Raw genomic sequence first — 21,778 nt, 5'->3', positions numbered from 1 at the left:
CAAAGTTGGCCATGTTGGGTATGCGTACCAATGTTGGTCCAGATTTGCCGTCAGTTGGGTTCACAGCGCTCTTAGGGCGGGAGTGAACTATAACTTCTAAGAAAACCCCATGATAGGTTCACCCTTGGGTCACCATAAGCCGGATCCAACTTCACAGCACGCAACAGCAACCACCAACACACAATGCTCTCCCAAGGAAGGAGACGGATGTGGCAAGCCTCCCACCTCAAACGGGGAAATGGGGACGGATTTCCAAGAAGCAGAAGAGTAAACGGACACCGATCCCGTTATCGCTAATTGACGCTCCTGAGGAGAGAGGCCATTGTGCTCCTCTTGTGTGCCTTTGGGCTTACCGCAGATCTGAACCCCACAGCCTTTGAAGGCCATTGTTTCCGCCTGCGCACATCGAGATAATACGTGTGTCCATTAACTGCAGAAAGCCTCGGTCAATGTGGAGAGCCTTCCGAGAAGGTTGGGAGTTTGGAAATAGAATAGCTCACTTTTAAATCAAGTTTGCACGCTGTAGTTTGCTCAAAGGAAGCTTGGAGGTCCATGCTCAGAAACCGCGGCCAAATGTGGCACGCCGGACCCAGAGCACCGTCATGGCATTGCATGAGAAGGAAGCACGGCTTACCTCGGTGATGATGAAAAAGTCATCCCCCGGCTGCCCCTGGACCACAATCTTCTCTCCGTCTTCAAACTGGACTGGCTCTAGCGCATCGGCCACCGTCAGCCGCTCCCATTTTTCCAGCGACTCTGAAACATGGACAAGCGCAAAGAAAGGTTTCAGTGTGGACGTTTTGCCCATCAGTCCTTTGGTCCACCCAAAGTATGTTTCTGTGGCTGAGCACATGAAAGCACCTCCTGCCACTAGACTGAAATCTAAGAACAGCCCTGCCTGACATTCTTTGGTGGAAGTGATGTGATTCTGAGATTCCCAAGCTTTGTTTAATTCCCAAATGTTTAATTGAGATCATGGTCTCACTCAGGTACAGACACAGTGATCTTTTAAATGTTTGCCAAGGCAATGATTCGCCGTAAGTGGCCCTCTTTCTCCCAATGAGCTGCAGAGCTTTGACGTTCGGTTGAGAAAGATCGTAGATGGCAACGTCATGATTTTCATAAGATTTTCATGGGCAAGGAATACGTGGTGTGGCCAGTTCCTTCCTCTGAAATATAACCTGGTTTGTGTTGGCAGTCTCCCCTCCAAGTCGTGACCAGAGACGACCCTGCGTAGCTTCCTGCTGCCTAAATATGTCCGGCTGGGTCTACACTGCCATACAATCCAGATTATCAAAGCAGGCAATCCACATGAACTGCTTTGAACTGGATTATATGAGTCCATGCTGCCATATAATCCACTTCAAAATCTGGATTTTGTATGGCAGTGTAGAAGGAGCCACAGTCTGAATTTGGAAGGAGCTGTCCAAGGTGTTGAATTGATTTTGGAGGAAAGTATCTGAGGCCCCATTTACGCTGCCATATAACATCCAGATTATTGGCTTTGAACTGGATTGTATGGCAGTGTGGACTCAGATAATGTGGACAATCTGCTTTGACAATCTGGATTATCTGGCAGTGTAGATCCACCCTGAGATCAGCCCTGTATCTGTCTGCAAAGGACGTGCAAAGGAAGGCCAAGTGGCGCACCCAGGATGGAGACCTTGCTGAGGAACTTTTCGTACATCTTCCGTTTCCTCAGCGTGCTGCCCTGCAAAGGGAAAGAAAGGAGAAAACACCTTCAGGCTACAGACATGAAACATCCATTGCATTTGTGTTTAGACTTGGGCCCCATCTCCAAGATGTTTCGCGACATTTCTGCAAGGACTCATACAAACATATCCAAAATGCGGAATGCGTTATCCGTCTCCATAAACTGCATGGAGCCAGCCCGGCCACCTCTAGTAGGAACAACTTCCCAGCAAATAGGCATGAAATAGGGCTGCGATGGTTCAATTAGTTGCCTGCGATGGGCGGGTGGGAGAGAACTGAGGAGTGGGATCTGGGGGGGGGGGGGGAGGAGGAGGAGGCACTCTTTCCTTCCCGGCAGCTGAATGTTGTGATTCGCACCCTGCTGCGCACAGCTCAACGGGCCAAACTCAAAGCCTTTCAGATTTGCAACCGATGCTCTAATCGATTCATCACACCGATTAAGACCGCTCAGGCTCGCCGCATTAACACTGAGCTGGACAGAAATCGCTTCCTCGATTTCTCCTCCCCGGGTTCGCACCTGCCAGGCTGCACTTTGGAGGCCAAAAGGCTTCATAGTGGGGGTGACATGTTAATCTTTCAAAGGCCGAGAAAGGCAGAAGCAATGCTACTTGTTGGGCTGGATAGGTTAAGCCATAAACAAATGGCAGTATTTGCTTCTGGAGGAGAGCGGGAGGAGGTTGGCTTAACTTCTGCAAGGAAAGGAGACTGAAAAACCTCAAGGAAGCAAGACTTGGGCTGTGAGACTTATGCAAAGGCTTCTCCCTTCATTTCTGGCTCTGGAGGAGCTTCTTTGCCTCTGTACTTGGACTCTAACACTTGTGTAAAGGCTTCTCCCTTCATTTCCGGCTCTGGAAGAACTTCTTTGCCTCTGTACTTGGACTCTAACACTTGTGCAAAGGCTTCTCCATTTCTGACTCTGGAAGAACTTCTTTGCCTCTGTACTTGGACTCTAACACTTGTGTAAAGGCTTCTCCCTTCATTTCCGGCTCTGGAAGAACTTCTTTGCCTCTGTACTTGGACTCTAACACTTGTGCAAAGGCTTCTCCATTTCTGACTCTGGAAGAACTTCTTTGCCTCTGTACTTGGACTCTAACACTTGTGTAAAGGCTTCTCCCTTCATTTCCGGCTCTGGAAGAACTTCTTTGCCTCTGTACTTGGACTCTAACACTTGTGCAAAGGCTTCTCCATTTCTGACTCTGGAAGAACTTTTTTGCCTGTGTACTTGGACTCTAACACTTGTGTAAAGGCTTCTCCCTTCATTTCCGGCTCTGGAAGAACTTCTTTGCTTCTCTACTTGGTCTCTAAGACTTGTGCAAAGGTCTCTCCCTTCATTTCTGACTCTGGAAGAACTTCTTTGCCTCTGTACTTGGACTATAACACTTATGCAAAGGCTTCTCCCTTCATTTTCAGCTCTGGAAGAGCTTCTTTGTCTCCGTACTTGGACTATAACATTTGTGAAAAGGCTTCTCCCTTCATTTCTGGCTCTGGAAGAGCTTCTTTGTCTCCGTACTTGGACTATAACACTTGTGCAAAGGCTTCTCCTTTCATTTTCAGCTCTGGAAGAGCTTCTTTGTCTCCGTACTTGGACTATAACACTTGTTAATATGACTTTAATTGCTTGAGGCTATGAATACTGGGATTTATAGATTGGTGAGGTAGCACCACTCTTTGAGAGAGAATGTGAAAGACCTTGTAAAATTTCAACTCCCTGGATTCCACAGTATTAAGTCATGGTCTATGTACCTTTAGTCCCTCTAAAGCAAAGGTGAACTTCCTAATTTTAGAGTCTAGTTTGGGGACTAGAATCCTCACAATCCCTCATCATGATTTATCCTTGGTTCAGAGTGATGGGAGGTACAGTCCAACACCTCCTGAAAGGCCACAAGTTGCCTGATCCAAAGTTACCGCTGCCTGTTTCAGGAATGATAAGCAATGGTGGCCCTCCAGATGCTGGACTGCAGCTCCCATGAGTCCTCACTGTAGGTGATGCCAAGGAAGGCTCATGAGAGCTTGACGAGCCACGGTTCCAAGGTCCTTCCTTCTCAGATCTCAGACCTTTCCTTCTCCTTTTCTAAATGGAGATTCCAGAGCCTGGACTCGTGCAAAGCAGATGTTCTTTTGCTGAGCAACGGCTGGGTCCGATAAGGGCTGCAAATCCCCGGCACCTCTTCCTGGCTTTCCTTCGTGTTTGCTCTGATGTGCACTGGCCTTCGGTGACCCTTCTCTGACCTCCCTTTCGGAGGAACCTGGCTCTTTCTCCTTTTCTCCTGGATGGATGGACGGATGGACGGAGGAGGCCGGGAGCCCTGGAAATGCGAGACCTTGGAACAACAAAGGCTGGCCCGGACCTGACAGCTCCACGGAGTGGGACGACAAATGGAAAACTGGACACCGTGCATCCATGCCTGTCCCTCTGCAACGTCCAGGGTGGAAAGGGGGAAATATCCTATTCCGCCTCTCGGGAACGCACATCCCAAGCCTTCCCCACAGATTGCCAACCAGCAGATATTGTGGATGATCGGCCCTGATCTTCTGGGTCCTATGACTGCGTGGAAGGGCTTGGGGAGCTTCAGAACTGTTTTGAAATCAGGTGTCAATAATGAAATGTATTCTCAAAAGCTGGCCTGCTGCTAAGTTAAGCGTGTGTTTATCTGGAGCAGACACACTCAGAAGAGAAGAGCGATGCCAAAAAAGGGGATTTACAGCCAGCCAGAGAGCAAGTCCAGGGTTTGGAAGATGATACGGCAGCCGAGAGAGTGGAAGCTGGTGCCGTTCCAACCCGTCCTCGCAGACACCCCATCGCCCCTCCGGCCAGAAAGATGACAGCTCCGGCCGGTCTCTGGGCTCTGATGTTTCGGCACCTGTGCCCGGGGTTCCATCTGGACGCCCGACCGGCCAGAAATATCCCAACCGTCAGGAGCAGGAGTTCAAAAGTGTTGCTCAAATATTCAGCCGTGATTTATAGGGCAGGATAAACATTTAAAGCTGTGTGGCTTTGGGTTCGTTCCTCAGCCGGATCCAAGCCGGACAGGAATCAAGAAAGTTTTGGACGAAACAGAGGAGCCGATTTGGGGAGAAAGAAAAAAAAACTTCTGAAGGTTTCAAAAGGCAAAAATGCCAACGAGAGGGAGGGATGAAGCCGCCATCGGCAGACAGGATCAGTTGGGGTGAAAAAACAAAACATCCACCTGTCTCAAATATATTTCAGTCGGCCTCCAAGGACTTCTTCTCCAAAGAAAGGAAGGCAGATTATTTTCCGAAGATGTGAAGAACAGACATGTCAGTTCTAGCAAATGCACAGATCCCGGGAGACTGGATTTTTGGGCGACGACACCCAGATTCCTACAATGAGTGGCCAAGCTGGCAGAGGGATTATGGAAACTGTAGTCCAAAAACAAATAAATATACTTTCCAAAGTGCTGCAAATGTCCTATCACAAAGAGGGAAAATGTAGGCTGTCCATATGGTGTCAAACAAGAGTCAGAGTTGCCAGATAGATATAATATATAGAGTGACAGAATAAGCCCGTCTCGAAAAAAAATTCCGAAAGGAGAATGGGGAAAGAGAGGGAGGACAGAAATGAAGTCTTAGAGGACTTTGTTCCTTTGAGCAGGCATGGGCAAACTTGGGCCCTCCCTCCAGGTGTTTTGGACTCCAACTTCCAACTGCTGGTAACATGCAAATGTGAGTAGATAAATAGGTACCACTTCTTTGGGAAAACGGAAAAGTGAGATCCAAGCAGTCTTGTTGGCCACATGACCAGGAGATGTTTACAAATGGAGATGAGCCAAGGATGAGCACCGCCTCCAGAGCCAGGAATGAAAGGAGAAGCCTTTGCCTTTGTCTGTGTATTTCTATTTCATTGCATTTCCATTTGTAACAAGGCACTGAGTGTGTTGTTGAAGGCTTTCATGGCCGGAATCAGTGGGTTATTGTGAGTTTTCCGGGCTGTACGGCCATGTTCCAAAAGCTTCAGAACAGCCCGGAAAACTCACAGCAACCCAAGGCATTGAATGTTTCCCTGTGTCTGTTTATATATATATAAGTACCAACTATACCGCTCCAGGGCATTGAACATGTTTTAATTGTTTTCAAATTGCTGTTGTTGTATGCTTTTTTGATGTGTTTATTGCTGTGTTTGGATTTGTTTTTACTGTTGTGTTTTTATATTGTTTGGTCATGGTCCCTTTGTAAGCCACCCCGAGTCCCCTTGGGGAGATGGGGCGGGATATAAGAATAAAGTATTATTATTATATTATTTTATATATATATACTAGCTTTGCCCGGCCACACATTGCTGTGGCTTATGGGAATCCTTTGTTGGCCAGGTGGAATAGTAGTGAATAGCTTTGCAGTCTCAAAGCCTGGCCGTTTTCTGGAGTAGCTGGAGCTTTTTGTTGTATGAATGTAGAGGCATGGAGGAGGGGTTGTGCTGCCAAGTTTAGTGTTTCTGGGATGTGTAGTTTTGTTGTTTTGTCCTAGGCCGAAATTTAATTACCCTTTTATATATATATATATATATATATATAGAGAGAGAGAGAGAGAGAGAGAGAGAGAGAGAAATCGAATAAGAATCAGCAGCGCCAATTATTATTATGTACTCCAGAACTCAATTGACAGACCCAGTCTTTTGAACCTGAACATGTCCATTTGTATTTTAGAATGTTTTTATGAATGTTGATGTAAGTTAATAATTTTTTAAATTTGATTTATAGTGTATTGTATAATTTTTATATGTGTGTTTATTGTAAGCCACCCTGAGTCCCCTCTCGGGTGAGAAGGGCGGGATATAAATGTTGTAATAAATAAATAATCTGCTCTGAGTCTCCTCGGGGAGAAGGGCGGAATATAAATTAAGTGTTGTTGTTGTTGTTGTTGTTGTTATCATAATCTATGATTCGAACCCTGGTCTCAAGGAGCTTTAGTCCAACACCATCGCACCATGCCGACCTCTTGAGCCACCCAGTTCAATGCTCCAAAGAAGAAGAACAACAAATGGAAAAGTACATCACGGTCCATCTGAAAGGCCCATCAGGCCTCCCGGGAAGCCTCAGGAGAATCCATCAGCTCCGGAAGCCCAGTCCCAAGCAAACACCTACTCCTTCCAGTCCCACGTTTGGTGGTTTCTTGCCTCCTCCGCCTTCCGTTCCTCCGATCTGCGCTCCGCCTGGCCCTTCTCCATCGCTTGTGCCTCTCGTTCTTTGGCCGGCCGCTTCTTCCTTTCTTTCCTTCTGCCTCCCCCTCAACCCCACAAACAATATATCCGAACCACCAGCTGTTGACTGGCTGCTTTCTGGAAAACTCGGCCGCGTGACGTCAGAGGCCGGACCCGAGGAGATCAAGGGTTTGGGTTACAAATAAGAAGCCCAGGCCTGGCAGGTACACAGCTGGCTTGGGGTCCCAGCATGGAATTCGAGTTGATCCTTATGTAAGCCCACTATTGAATTATGCTTCGAATGTGCATTTTTGGGAACACTCGACACATACAGAGAGAGAAAATGACTGAAACAGTGCCTTGGTCATGAGACCAAAACATGCCAGAGGACTGTAGCATTCTCAATAGACGAGGATGAGCAACTTGTGGTCCTCCAAATGAACTTGCTTGATGGGTGCTGCAATCCAGCAACATCTGGAAAGGAGATGAGTTATCTACCCCTTCCATAGACTCAAGTGGGATAGGAGTGCGGATCATCTAGCCCTCCAGAAAGTGTTGGATTTCAGCTCCCTGGCTGCCTTTAAATGGCCATCCCTGTTGGAAATAGAAACCTCCCAAGACTTTCACTATTTGTTAATGTATATATTTGCTAATCTGTATTCTATGTGTATGTTGATTTGCCAGTTTGACTGTACCTCTTTGGTGTGGGAGGGATTATAGACATGTGATTGTACTGAGCATGTTCAGATGCAAGACTCCATTTTGTAGTCAGTCTGCTTTACGCCTCAGTGGTGGTGGATGCACGTTGCTATTTGGACTTCAGTAGAGAAATATGACTTTTGGACTTCAGTGAGATAGTGAGACCTTTGCTACTAGGTGGGATAGTTCACCATTCCACAAGTGAATCACATACATGGAAACGTTTCACGGATGAAAATTGGGACACATCAGGCCAAGGGACATCAGAGTGCGGTCGAGATGGCAATGGTTATTGAGGAAGTGACCTACAAGGAAGGAGATGATGCAGCAACTTGCTTTTGCCTGAGTCCACTGAGAAGGAGGGGAGCGCGAAATGGCAGAAATCTGTTCTGTTTTCATTCTGTTTTCATTTCGAATATCAGGTGTATATGCATATAATATTAATAATATTATTTTGTAATACAATATAATACTAATAATACAATATAATAATGTTAACTATATACTATATATTACATGTAATATTATTAATAATATTACAATATACTGATATAGTACAATATAGTAATTTATTGCCAGTATTGTGCTATGCTAATAATATAATATTGTATGTAAATTTAATTTGTAAGCCGCTCTGAGTCCCCTGCAGGGTGAGAAGGGCGGGATATAAATGTATTAAATAATAATTATTATAATAATAATAATTTTTTTTCAGCTGCTGTAAGAAAATCGCACAGACAGACTACAAACAGAGGCACAACTATGTGTCCCAAATGATTCATTGGAACTTATGCCTCAAATACCACCTCCCAGCAGCAAAGAACTGGTGGGATCACAAACCTGCAAAAGTCTTGGAAAATGAGCACGCAAAGATACTGTGGGACTTCCGAATCCAGACTGACAAAGTTCTGGAACACAACACACCAGACATCACAGTTGTGGAAAAGAACAAGGTTTGGATCATTGATGTTGCCATCCCAGGTGACAGTCGCATTGACGAAAAACAACAGGAAAAACTCAGCCGCTCTCAGGACCTCAAGACTGAACTTCAAAGACTCTGGCAGAAACCAGTGCAGGTGGTCCCGGTGGTGATGGGCACACTGGGTGCCGTGCCAAAAGATCTCAGCCGGCATTTGGAAACAATAGACATTGACAAAATCACGATCTGCCAACTGCAAAAGGCCACCTTACTGGGATCTGCACGCATCATCCGAAAATACATCACACAGTCCTAGACACTTGGGAAGTGTTCGACTTGTGATTTTGTGATACGAAATCCAGCATGTCTATCTTGTTTGCTGTGTCATACAATAAAATAATAATAATAATAATAATAACAACAACAACAACAACAACACTTGGGAAGTGTTCGACTTGTGATTTTGTGATATGAAATCCAGCATGTCTATCTTGTTTGCTGTGTCATACAATAAAATAATAATAATAATAATAATAATAATAATAATAATAATAATAATAATAATAACAACAACAACAACAACACTTGGGAAGTGTTCGACTTGTGGTTTTGTGATACGAAATCCAGCATGTCTATCTTGTTTGCTGTGTCATACAATAAAATAATAATAATAATAATAATAATAATAATAATAACAACAACAACAACAACAACAACAACACTTGGGAAGTGTTTGACTTGTGATTTTGTGATATGAAATCCAGCATGTCTATCTTGTTTTCTGTGTCATACAATAAAATGATAATAATAATAATATACTTTGAACCTTTTTTTTCTGCCTTAGCTTGGCTGTACCTGGTGATGCTTCTGGGTTTCCTGCTTCTCGCTACATCCTGCCCTTTCAAAGCATCCAGGCCTTGCCAGTCCAAGCGTCCTGGGCGTTTGCCTATTTCAGGGCACTTCTGGAAGAGAAAAGGCTGGAAGCTCTCCCGGCAGAAGGAGGCCTTTTGTTGACCATGCCTTTTCTCTCCCACAATCCGCATACAAACCCGTGCCTTGCTATGCACAAAGGGAAGAGCGAGGCTATATAAAATACTAAAAGCCAAATGTCCTGAAGGTTTACGGCATCATGAAAGGACCGAACTCAAACAGCCGTAATGTGAGGATGGCATGAGGTTGTGCACCCACCATTAATATGCGCCTGTAGCTATCCCGGTCGATGCCCCAGAGCTTGAGGTCGGTCTTGGCTTTGACGGTCGCAGCGCGTGGCGTCCCGTAGATGAGCGCAAGCTCCCCGAAGCTGCCTCCTTCTCCAATGCTGGTCACCCATTCTCCGTTGACATACACCTGCCAGTGAAACAGAGAGAAACCATTGAGTCGAGAGTCTCGTCCTCCAGAATAACACATGAGAGCAAAGCACTTTCTTTTGTCTTGCTTATGGTCTCTGGAAGTTAATGGGCCAAAAACAACCGCTGAACCATTTCCTTACAAAGTCGCCAAAAAGGGAGAGAAAGAAGCAAGGAAAGAAGGGAAACAACCTGCGACTGCGGACAGAATTTCAAATCTCCTTGCTTTATTACAATGGCCGTATTTACTCTTTCCGAGTTTAAAGCTCCCTGCGGTTTGCTGGCATCCAGCGCGATCCCTCCTTGGCTTTTGTGGGCTCTTTTGTGCACACATTGAACCACGGCAGGACTGTCCTTTCTTGGAGGCCCTTTCATTGCGACTGTCAGGTTTGAAAGGCGGAGGAGAGGCGATAGGTGCGGAGCCGAGCAGAGGAGAAAACCCTCGTTTGGAAAACAAACAGAGTCTGGGTGCACAAAAACATCTTACATAAAGGACGCTTCCAGCCCCAGAACCACCACAGCCAATGAACTCCAACTTCAAAGGCCATTTTCAAATGGTCAACAACGGGCAATTGGTCAAGGAGCAGAACCAGCTCACTGGCAAGCCTTCAAATAGAGATCGGGTCTGCTCAACTTTGCAGAATTTGATAAACTAACTTGTCTACTTAGGAAGAAAATTGTACAATGTTTTCAAGATAGCTGGAAGCCTTTCACAAAATATATACAGTAGAGTCTCACTTATCCAACATAAACGGGCCGGCCGAACGATGGATAAGCAAATATGTTGGATAATAAGGAGGGATTAATGATAAGCCTATTAAACATCAAATTAAGTTATGATTTTACAAATTAAGTACCAAAACATCATGTTAGACAACAAATTTGGCAGAAAAAGTAGTTCAGTACACAGTAATTCTATGTAGAAATTACTGTATTTATGAATTTAGCACCAAAATATCACAATATATTGAAAGCATTGACTACAAAAATGCACTGGATAATCCAGAACGTTGGATAAGCGAGTGTTGGATAAGTGAGACTCTACTGTAGATAGAACAGTTAAAGACCGGTCCTTAATAGCGTTGAGCAATTAACAATACATTGTCAGAAAGAACAGCAAGATTGTGACAAATGTTGTACAATTATGTAAACTTTCAATACGTTATGTAAAATGTGTTAAGGATTTTCTCTGTGTTAAGAGGGAAAACTGCCCAAAAATACAGCAGAACATCCAAAAATATGCAAACAGGATAGTTATAGTTGAGCATTCGCCTCACAGCAAGCAGAGTGAAAAGTGCCATGTGGCTGAAGATATTTATAGTTTGAGCTTTCAGTTCACAGCAAGCAGAGTGAGAAGGGCCATGTTGCTGTAGATACTTATAGTTTGAGCCTTCAGCTCATAGCAAGCAGAGTGGGAAGTGCCATGTGGCTGTTGATACTTATAGTTTGAGCCTTCAGCTCACAGCAAGCAGAGAGTGAAGTGTCATGTGGCTGTAGATACTTATAGTTTGAGCCTTCAGCTCACAGTAAGCAGAGCGTGAAGTGCCATGTGGCTGTAGATACTTATAGTTTGAGCCTTCAGCTCACAGTAAGCAGAGCGTGAAGTGTCATGTGGCTATAGATACTTATAGTTTGAGCCTTCAGCTCACAGTAAGCAGAGCGTGAAGTGTCATGTGGCTGTAGATACTTATAGTTTGAGCCTTCAGCTCACAGTAAGCAGAGCGTGAAGTGCAATGTGGCTATAGATACTTATAGTTTGAGCATTCAACTCACAGCAAGCAGAGCGTGAAGTCCCATGTGGCTGTAGATACTTATAGTTTGAGCCTTCAGCTCACAGCAAGCAGAGTGAAAAGTGCCATGTGGCTGAAGATACTTATAGTTTGAGCCTTCAGCTCACAGCAAGCAGAGTGAAAAGTGCCATGTGGCTGTAGATACTTATAGTTTGAGCCTTCAGCTCACAGCAAGCAGAGCAAGAAATGCCATGTGGCTATAAAGAATTCCCCAATTATGGTAATTATGTGCAATTACTATAATGAAACAGTAATGAAATTTCATTACTCTCGTTACAGTAACAAATTTTTCATGAACTATCATTTAGAAACATTTAGAAACGAAACACCAGCACCCCTCCAGTTTTGTAATGACTTTTGGACCATTTTGTATGGCTCTCACATCCCTGATATATATCCTATCTTTGGCTAGCATAAGAAAGATGAGAAGGCTGCCTTTGGAGAGCATGCCTATGGCCCCGACTCCCTTCTCCAATGGCCAAGAAAAAGTACAAAACGTGGCCATCTGGTCATGTCGTATTTCTGCAACCACGTGAACTGGCTGGAGAGAGGAATGAGGAGGTGGACGGCCTGCTTCCAGCGAGAAACCACTAGTCTCAAAAGCTGGAAACCTCAATATTTGACCAGGCTTGACAGTGAATTTTGCTGCCACGTTGATGACAAAAGGCGCTGATGATACATTGTCTGGTCATCCTGTTTTGTGGCAGAAAATTCATCCTGGTGAAGTTTAATTGCAAACCTGCTTCTTAAAAGGAAAAGAAGGAAGAGAGAAGAGTTGTCCAAATTGAATTGGGTCTATTTAAAGTCCGGGCCTGTTTTAGCTTCTGGTTTCCTGAACTGCAAGGTGGAAGGGCTTTTTTGTTTTCTTCCTATGACCAAAGGGATCATTTTTCAAAGATGGAAACAATTTTTTTTTTATAAAGATGCTACAGGATATTTTCTAACATGCCCCAGTTTGAGTGACTTAATAAACAGCGGCCTGGTCTCGAGTCCCGTTGGTGGGGCTTCTGTTTCCCGGCCGTGCGAAACGGGTTCAGGATCCAAGCATTCCTTTCCCGTGACTTCTCGGCCGAGCCCTGTCTGCACAGGAGCGAAAGAGCCCTCGCTTTCCTGGCTTTCATGTTGCTGCAAAGGAATGCGGAGCTGCAGATCCCCAAATATGAAACCCGGGAGATGCTGCCAAAGCTTTCAACTTCTCTGGAGATCAAAAGCATATCTGGGCCTCTTATTGTTTTCCATTCCTTTTGGATATGAGCAGCCGCTCTTTCTTGGGGCAAACTTGTACCCCGTCCAGGTGAGACGGCTTCATCTTCTGGATTTGTCCTTCCCTACGTTTTGGGACGATTTCTGGCCGAACTTTGATGCCTTGTGAACCCGACTGCGGAAAAGGGAGCCAGAGAGTCAGAGACCCGCTCTGTTCTCATTTGGTTCTGGAGGCCTTGTTTTAGAAAGCAGATAGCTGACAGGATATTGACCATAAGAAGCTTTTCTTTTAAAAAAAAAAACCACTACTGTGAGAATCTATTTCAAAATGTTGCCGGATTGAATTTCATTATGAAAGGAAGTGGCAGAGGACAGTAAGAAACCAAGAGGAAGATGGTTTATATTTGGAAATAAGGATTAAAAGCTTCTTGTTTTCCTCTCTCTTTCTTCTGCTTCAAAAATAGACGCTTTGCAACAGGTACTTTTGGCATTTTTACTGGAAACCCAGCATTTACGGTAAGTGATACGGCTGGGCAAGATGCCACCGTCCTGGAAGAAAGGGTCTTCTGCCTGAACTCGTAAACTCGTAAACGTGTTTTTCTGTTTACTGGACGGATCAAGTGTAGCGGACACCAAATGCTACACTTGAGAGCAAGATGCCAGCTTAGAGGATGAAGGGCAAATGGTACGGCAATGACAATAATAGGAGATCCCACCGACTACACATGGGAAGGAATCTCATTATGGGAAGAGCTGCTTGGCAGTCTTGCCTTGGACTATAATGGAGTCTCCTTCTCTGGAGATTGGACAGAGGGTTGGGTGGCCATCTGTACTGGAAATGGCAACCTTCGTTGGCCTATACCGTATATACTCGAGTATAAGCCGACCCGAATATAAGCCGAGGCATCTAATTTTACCACAGAAAACTGGGAAAACGTTGACTCCAGTATAAGCCGAGATTCCAATAAAATTATCATATATACTCGAGTATAAGCCGACCCGAATATAAGCCGAGGCAACTAATGTTACCACCAAAAAACTGGGAAAACATTGACTCCAGTATAAGCCGAGATTCCAATAAAATTATCATATATACTCGAGTATAAGCCGACCCGAATATAAGCCGAGGCACCTAATTTTACCACAAAAAACTGGGAAAACATTGACTCCAGTATAAGCCGAGATTCCAATAAAATTACCATATATACTCGAGTATAAGCCGACCCGAATATAAGCCGAGGCACCTAATTTTACCACAAAAAAACTGGGGAAACATTGACTCCAGTATAAGCCGAGATTCCAATAAAATTACCATATATACTCGAGTATAAGCCGACCCGAATATAAGCCGAGGCATCTAATTTTACCACCAAAAAACTGGGAAAACATTGACTCCAGTATAAGCCGAGATACCAATAAAATTACCATATATACTCGAGTATAAGCCGACCCAAATATAAGCCGAGGCAACTAATTTTACCACAAAAAAACTGAGAAAACATTGACTCCAGTATAAGACGAGGGCGGTACATTTCAGAAATAAAAATAGATGCCAATAAAATTACATGAATTGAGGCATCAGTGGGTTAAATGTTTTTGAATATTTACATAAAGCTCTAATTTAAGATAAGACTGTCCAACTCTGATCAAATCATTATTCTCACCTTCTTCAATGTAATTGCCTTTATGTATCCTTTTAATAATAATAATAGAGTAAAATAATACATGTAACAATAATAATAATAATAATAATAATAATAATAATAATAATAATAATAATAAATACAGGAAAATAATGCATGTAATAATAGAGTAAAATAATAAATTTAATAATAATAAGAAGAAGAAGATCAGAGTGAAATAACAAATGTATTAATAATAATAATAATAATAATAGAGATGATAATAATAATAATAATAATAATCGACATAATCTAGCACTTTAGCCCAGTTTCCTACAGATTTTATCCATGATTTTATCATGATGTATTGTATGTGTTTTTATAACTTGTTTTATTGTTGTTTGATTTGTTTTACTGCTTGTTTTTATATTGTCATGACTGGGTTTGGCCCCATGTAAGCCGCCTCGAGTCCCTTCGGGGAGATGGGGCGGGGTATAAGAATAAAAATATTATTATTATTATTATTATTATTATTATTATTATTATTATTATTATTATTATAGAGTAAAATAAATGTAATAGTAGCAACAATAAAAGAGAAAAATAATAAATGTAATAATACCAATAATAATAGAGAAAAATAATAAATGTACCATATATTCTCAAGTATAAGCTGACCCAAAAGCCAACCAGGACCCTCACCCGAGTATAAGCCAAGGGGGGCTTTTTCAGTCTTAAAAAAAGGGCTGAAAAACTAGGCTTATACTCGAGTATATACAGTAATCCTCTTTGCTCACTGTATTGTATATGTATGTTTTGATATGCAGCTTTCCCTTTGCTCTATGTTTCTTGAGGTTGTGGGAGGGGCTGCAGACCACATGATCGGATCTGAGACTGCGCTGAGCTCAGACTCCGTTTTAGACTTCAGACTCCATTTGAATACAGAGACGCCACGAGACTTTGGACTGTTAGGAGCAAACTCATGTTGCTGTTGATTATCCAAAGGGATGTATTAAGAGCAAATTGGAGAATGGGCAAATGCTTCCTGGCTCGCTTGCATAACTTGACTTTTCTCAGCCTTCCTGCAGGAATTTGGCTTCCTTTGGGCGCGCAGCCATTCCAACCCCAAATTGATACCCACAACAAGCCCGCGAGCTGCCAAAGTGCCGCTGGATCCCAAAATAAAGCAGACCTGACCGCACACCCTTTAACAACGCCACACTTGTGGGATTGTCAGCCTTCTTCCTCTCTGTTGCTCTGCAGTTTGTAGCCGCGGAGGCACAATCTCCCTTCCCTGGTAGAAACAATGCCTCACGAGGGTTTCCTGAGCAGCACATGGCTTCTGGAGCGAGCGAGCGTTTGTCAATTCCCAACAATACCAATTAGACAACCCCTCCGACACAACAAGGGCCTTTTTTAAAAAGAGAGGCCGTGGCTAAAATAGCTGCAAACTGGATAAAAATACACCGTCTGCTTCTCAAAATAGAATCACAAGAGGAAAGGGTTCTGTCTTTGAGTTGTAGTTTGGCAAGGTCTTTAGCCTTGTATTGTCGAAGGCTTTCATGGCCAGAATCAATGGGTTGCTGTGAGTCTTTCAGGCTACATGGCCATGTTCCAGAAGCATTCTCTCCTGACGTTTTGCCTGGGGCTCCCACTCTTCTCCAAGAGGGAAGACATGCATTCCGTGTCATCCAACCGAGGCAATTCCTGCCAAGAGACCGCTCCGTTGTCGTTATTGCCCCCGAGGTGCATTCCACCCTGAGATTCAGCGGCAGGAATGTGGCCTCCAGGTGCGCAAACAGGGGCTCCCAACCTGGAGTAATTTGTTTGTGTCTGATAGCCCATTAACCTACTTCGTACGGACAAATAAGCTTGGCACACACCACAAGCGCCACCTGGGAAAACCACTTCCGTTCAGACCAGGGTTTGAAACATTCCTTTTGCACAAATTTGTCCAAGTGTTTTGGACTTCAACTCCCACCATTCCTAACAACTTCAGGCCCTTCTCTATCCCCCATTAATCCACATTATCTGCTTTGAACTGGATTATCTGGCAGTGTAGACTCATATAATTCAGTTCAAAGCAGATAATGACCGGAATCGAACATCCCCTCAGGAGAAGGTTAAATTGCCTCTGCGTCTGTCTCTGTCTTTGTTCTATGTGTATATGAGCATTGAATGTTTGCCCTATATGTATATAATGTGATCCAGCCTGAGTCCCCTTCGGGGTGAGAAAGAAGGGCGGGATATAAATACTGCAAATAAATAAATAATGTGGAGTATCATCTTTGATGATCTGGATTATATGTCAGTGTAGAAGGGGGTCTTCATCTCCACCACCATATAATGGAGATTAACTGCAATGAACCGCATTACATGGCAGTGTAGACTCACATGATCAAATTCAAATCATATAATTTGGATTATCTGATTTCATAATATGGATTATATGGCAGTATAGATCCATCCTAGATACTACCTCCATAGATCCAGATACTATGGCTGGATCTACACGGCCATATAATGCAGTTTCTGAATCCAGATTATATGCCAGTGTAGACTCATCTAATCCAGTTCAAATCATATGATCTGGATTACCTGATTTCATAATCTGGATTATATGGCAGTGTATATCCACTCTAAATACTACCTCAGGCTGGATCCTTTTGGGCAAGAAACGAATGACAACTTACATCCACTTCTCCTTGATCGATCACATAGAAGTTGTCTCCTTCATCACCTGGGAAGAAATCAAAACATCATTGAGTTCTTCTGGGTTTTCTGGGAGAAATTGCTTCCAAAACCCTTTCGCTGGCTAAGATTCTACAATTTCCATATACAATGTTATTTGCATATATAACTGAAGTCGGAGGGGCCGCTGCCCACCTGCTTTGTCCCTTCTCCAGCTCTGAGAAGCCAACCTCACCATGGATCCAGGACAACGTTCTGGCAATGGTGGGCAGGCTCTCTTTGTGTCTCTTTCTTTCTTTCTTTACTTCCTCCCTTTCTCCTCTCTTTTCTTCCTTTCTTCCCTTGCTTTCCCTCATACACCTTTTGTTGAACACCTTGAGACACCTTTCCACCCAGCACCACACCAGAGCCCAGTATACTCACTACAGAAGTTTATTAAGGGCATTTCCCAAAATGGGAAACATGAATCATGGACAAGAGACAGGATTACTATCCTTATGGCAACGTTGTCTCCTCTGAGAGGCACAAAGTAAACACTACTCAACTTAAGCCCGACCAAGAAGCCATGAGATCATGCCAAACACACCTGGGCTTCGAGGACTTCTCACAGATTCTCTCGGGATGTCTAATTCATCTACTTTTCACTCCCTTCGTTCTCAAACCTAATCTGGCTTCTCGGGATAACTCCCCATTGGACAAGAGACAGGAATACTATCCTTATGGCAACGTTGTCTCCTCTGAGAGGCACAAAGTAAACACCACTCAAATGAAGCCCAGCCAAGAAGCCATGAGATCATGCCAAACGCACCTGGACTTCAAGGACTTCTCACAGATTCTCTCGGAATGTCTAATTCGTCTACTTTTCACTCCCTCCGTTCCCAAACCTAATCTGGCTTCTCGGGATAATTATCCATTGGCCAAAGGCCATTTCACAAAAGAACTGAAATCTTCACTTTCTGTTGCCTGGGAATGAGCACAGGAATCCAAAACAACGGCTTCCTTGGCCTACCATTCTCTATGATCACTAGCAGACTCTTCACTTGGAAACCCATCAATCCCCTCTCTCTGAAAAATCATCACTGTCCCAGCCCCGTTCTTAACTAGGAGTCGTTTGTAAGTCAGGCCCCTTCCACACAGCTGAATAAAATTATCTGCTTTGAACTGGGATATATGGCAGTGTCGACTCAGATAACCCTGTTCAAAGCTGACATTGTGGATGATCTGGGTCATATGGCTGTGTGGAAGGGCCCTAAGTTCTCTGTTTCTCCCATCTTCCACGTTACTCAGAAGAAACAAGGATTCCCGGGGGATGATGGGTTTCCAGATGCAGGACATGATATTGCTCACCTTGTTGTATGACAATCTCTCCAGCAATGTGTGTCACAGGGAACATGGCATCAAAGATGTCACTGCAAAAGGAAGGAAGAGACCTTGAGTGAGGCTCATGGGACCCAAACCGTTAGGCTGTTAGGAATTGTGGGAGTTAGAGTCCAAAACATCTGGAGGGCCAAAGTCTGCCCATGCCTGATCTGAAATCAGAAACGAGATTATATCCCAGGGCCTTCCATAACATTGAGCCAGTTTAAGTGGTACCGAAACGCATAAGTTCTGCAGTGTAAGTTTAAGTGGTGCCGAAACACATTGCTTCTACAGTGTAGACGCCTCCTTTGTCTCAGGCTTTGTTGACCCAGCTTTGCCTGCCTGAAAGAAAACAGCCAGCCCAAAGGTTTCGTATGTTTACTTCTGAATTTTGGCTCGTTGTCAACAAAGAGTGAGATATATATTCCGGTGGAGCGTTTCTTTGTTTTTGGACGGTTGTTATTATTTTTCTGAAGGCGAGACGTCGGATGTGTTTGGCTCAGGAGAAGGAGAAAAGCGCCTCTCACAAAGGAAGGCATCAGGTAAAAAAAAAGCCATTATAATCCAGGGATGACGGCTTGACAGGAGAGACAGGTGTGTGGCATTTTCCTTGCTCGGCTGAACTTTTATGGCCAAGACAAAGAAGTGCCTCGGGCGGGCGCACAACACCCACAACTCGGCCCCAAAGGAGAGCTCGTTGGCCAAGGAAGGCGAGGCCCAGGAAGAGGCTCTGCCCTCCTTTCATCTCTCCGCTCTGTTTGCCATCCCTCCTTCGGGTCAACAGCCTGTGTTTACGCAAAAGGTCACAACAGGAAATGGGTTTTAAGAGCGGCGGCACCAGAAATGCCAAATAAAACCCAAATCTATACCAGAAAATGAGAGGATTAAAAGAACTGGGTGGCTGTGAGTTTTCCGGGCTGTCTGGCCATGTTCCAGAAGCATTCTCTCCTGATGTTTCACCCACATCTATGGCAGCCATCCTCAGAGGTTCTGAGATCTCCAGACATAGATGTGGGCGAAACATCAGGAGAGAATGCTTCTGGAAACTAGGCAAGTGGGGTTGATCTATCTATCTATCTATCTATCTATCTATCTATCTATCTATCTATCTATCTATGGAATGAGGTCCAGGGTGGGAGAATGAAAGAACTCTTGTCTATTTGAGACAAGTGGGAATGTTGCCATTGGCCAGCTTGATTAGCACTGAGTGGCCTTGCAGCTTCAAAGCCTGGCTGCTTCCTGCCTGGGGGGATCCTGTGTTGGGTGGGGTTTATATACCTGCGGAATGAGGTCCAGGGTGGGAGAATGAAAGAACTTTTGTCTGTTTGAGGCAAGTGGGAATGTTGCCATTGGCCAGCTTGATTAGCAATGAGTGGCCTTGCAGCTTCAAAGCCTGGCTGGGGAGATCCTGTGTTGGGTGGGGTTTATATACCTGTGGAATGAGATCCAGGGTGGGAGAATGAAAGAACTCTTGTCCATTTGAGACAAGTGGGAATGTTGCCATTGGCCAGCTTGATTAGCAATGAGTGGCCTTGCAGCTTCAAAGCCTGGCTGCTTCCTGCCTGGGTCACAATTGTGAGATAGCCCACAGGCCCCATCTACATTCCTGTATAAAATCCAAATTGTCTGCTTTGAAATGGATTATATGGCCGAACAGAATCAGGCTAGATCTACCCTGCCGTATAATCCAGATTATCAAATCGGATAACCCAGATTATATTCTCAAAAGTGGATTACATGAGGCTCCTTCTACATTGCCATGGTTTCGGGCTGGATTCAGTAGCAGTGTAGACTCAGGTAATGTAGATCGAAGCGGATGCACTGCGCTCCATCCCAGGATCAGGTCCCAGGTTATTTTATTATCCCAGGTTATATGGCAGCGGAGACTCATATAATCCAGTTCACAGCAGATCATCTGGGATCAGATCCTGGGATGGAGGGCAGCGTAGATCCAACTTGGAGCCCTTTTGACGCTGCCATATAATCCCGATTATCAAATCAGACATTGGATTATATGAGCTGACATTGCCATATAAGGGGCCCCTGGTGGCACAGTGTGTTAAAGTGCTGAGCTGCTGAACTTGCGGACCAAAAGGTCCCAGGTTCAAATCCCGGGAGCAGAATGAGCTCCTGCTGTTAGCCCCAGCTCCTGCCAACCTAGCAGTTCGAAAAAAATGCAAATGTGAGTAGATCAACAGGTACCGCTCCAGCGGGAAGGTAATGGCGCTCCATGCAGTCATGCCAATGGCCACATGACCTTAGAGGTGTCTATGGACAATGCCGGCTCTTCAGCTTAGAAATGGAGATGAGCACCAATCCCCAGAGTCGGACATGACTGGACTTAAGGTCAAGGGAAACCTTTACCTTTTACCTATTGCCATATAATCCAGTTCGACACAGATAATCTGGATTTATAGATGAGGGCTCATATAATCCAGTTCACAGCAGATCATCTGGATCAGGGGTCCCCAAACTAAGGCCCGGGGGCCGGATGCGGCCCTCCGAGGTCATTTACCTGGCCCCCGCCCTCAGTTTTATAATATAATATTTTATATCATTTTAATAATATAATATATTGTATATACATATAATATTGATAATAATATTATAATGTTATACATATAATACTAATCATAATACCATATAATAATATTAATTATATGTTATGTATTACATATAATATTACAGTATAGTGGTATAGTTCAATATAGTAATATATAATGCTAATATTGTGCTATGCAAATAATATAATATAGTGTATGTATATACAGCTGCTCTGAGTCCCCTTCGGGGTGAGAAGGGTGGGATATAAATGTAATGAATAAATGTAGTAAATGAATAAATAAATAATTTTAGACTTAGGTTTGCCCAAAGTCTAAAATGACTTGAAGGCACACAACAACAATCCTAATTAACTTGACTACCTCATTGGCCAGAAGCAGGCCCACACTTCTGATAGGTTTATGTTGGTTACAATTGTTTTCATTTTTAAATATTGTATTGTTCTTTGATTGTTGTTCTTTTGCAATACAAATAAGACATGTGCAGTGTGCAATGGAATTTGTTTTTTCAAATGATAATTCGGCCCCTCCACAGTCTGAAGGATTGTGGACCGGCCCTCTGCTTTAAAAGTTTGGGGACCCCTGATCTGGATCATCTGCTATTTGGGGCCCTTGACGAAGCCTGAATGCTGCCCCGGTGCCCTTAGATAACATTGCTTTTAGAGAACTGTAGGAATCGGAGGCCAAAGAGCGCAAATCCTTTTGCCCGCGAGACCTCTT

General features: G+C 44.0%; 1 protein-coding gene across 2 annotated transcripts in view; it reads right to left on the bottom strand.

The window, feature by feature from the left end:
* The window catches only part of prkar1b (protein kinase cAMP-dependent type I regulatory subunit beta), a 57,835-nt gene that overhangs the window by 15,065 nt on the left and 20,992 nt on the right, over nucleotides 1-21,778 (bottom strand). For both annotated transcript variants that reach the window (XM_003226512.4, XM_062964461.1), the window contains exons 5-9: nucleotides 18,486-18,547; nucleotides 17,141-17,187; nucleotides 9,675-9,833; nucleotides 1,651-1,711; nucleotides 635-756 (exon numbers count right to left, since the gene is read on the bottom strand). In XM_003226512.4, the coding sequence (XP_003226560.1) occupies nucleotides 635-756; nucleotides 1,651-1,711; nucleotides 9,675-9,833; nucleotides 17,141-17,187; nucleotides 18,486-18,547 (451 nt within the window). The remainder of the gene's footprint in view (nucleotides 1-634; nucleotides 757-1,650; nucleotides 1,712-9,674; nucleotides 9,834-17,140; nucleotides 17,188-18,485; nucleotides 18,548-21,778) is intronic.

Source organism: Anolis carolinensis, unplaced genomic scaffold, assembly GCF_035594765.1.
Source record: "Anolis carolinensis isolate JA03-04 unplaced genomic scaffold, rAnoCar3.1.pri scaffold_13, whole genome shotgun sequence".
NCBI lineage: Eukaryota > Metazoa > Chordata > Lepidosauria > Squamata > Dactyloidae > Anolis > Anolis carolinensis.
Note: the sequence above shows the minus strand (reverse complement) of the source record. Positions and strands in the feature narration are given on the sequence as shown.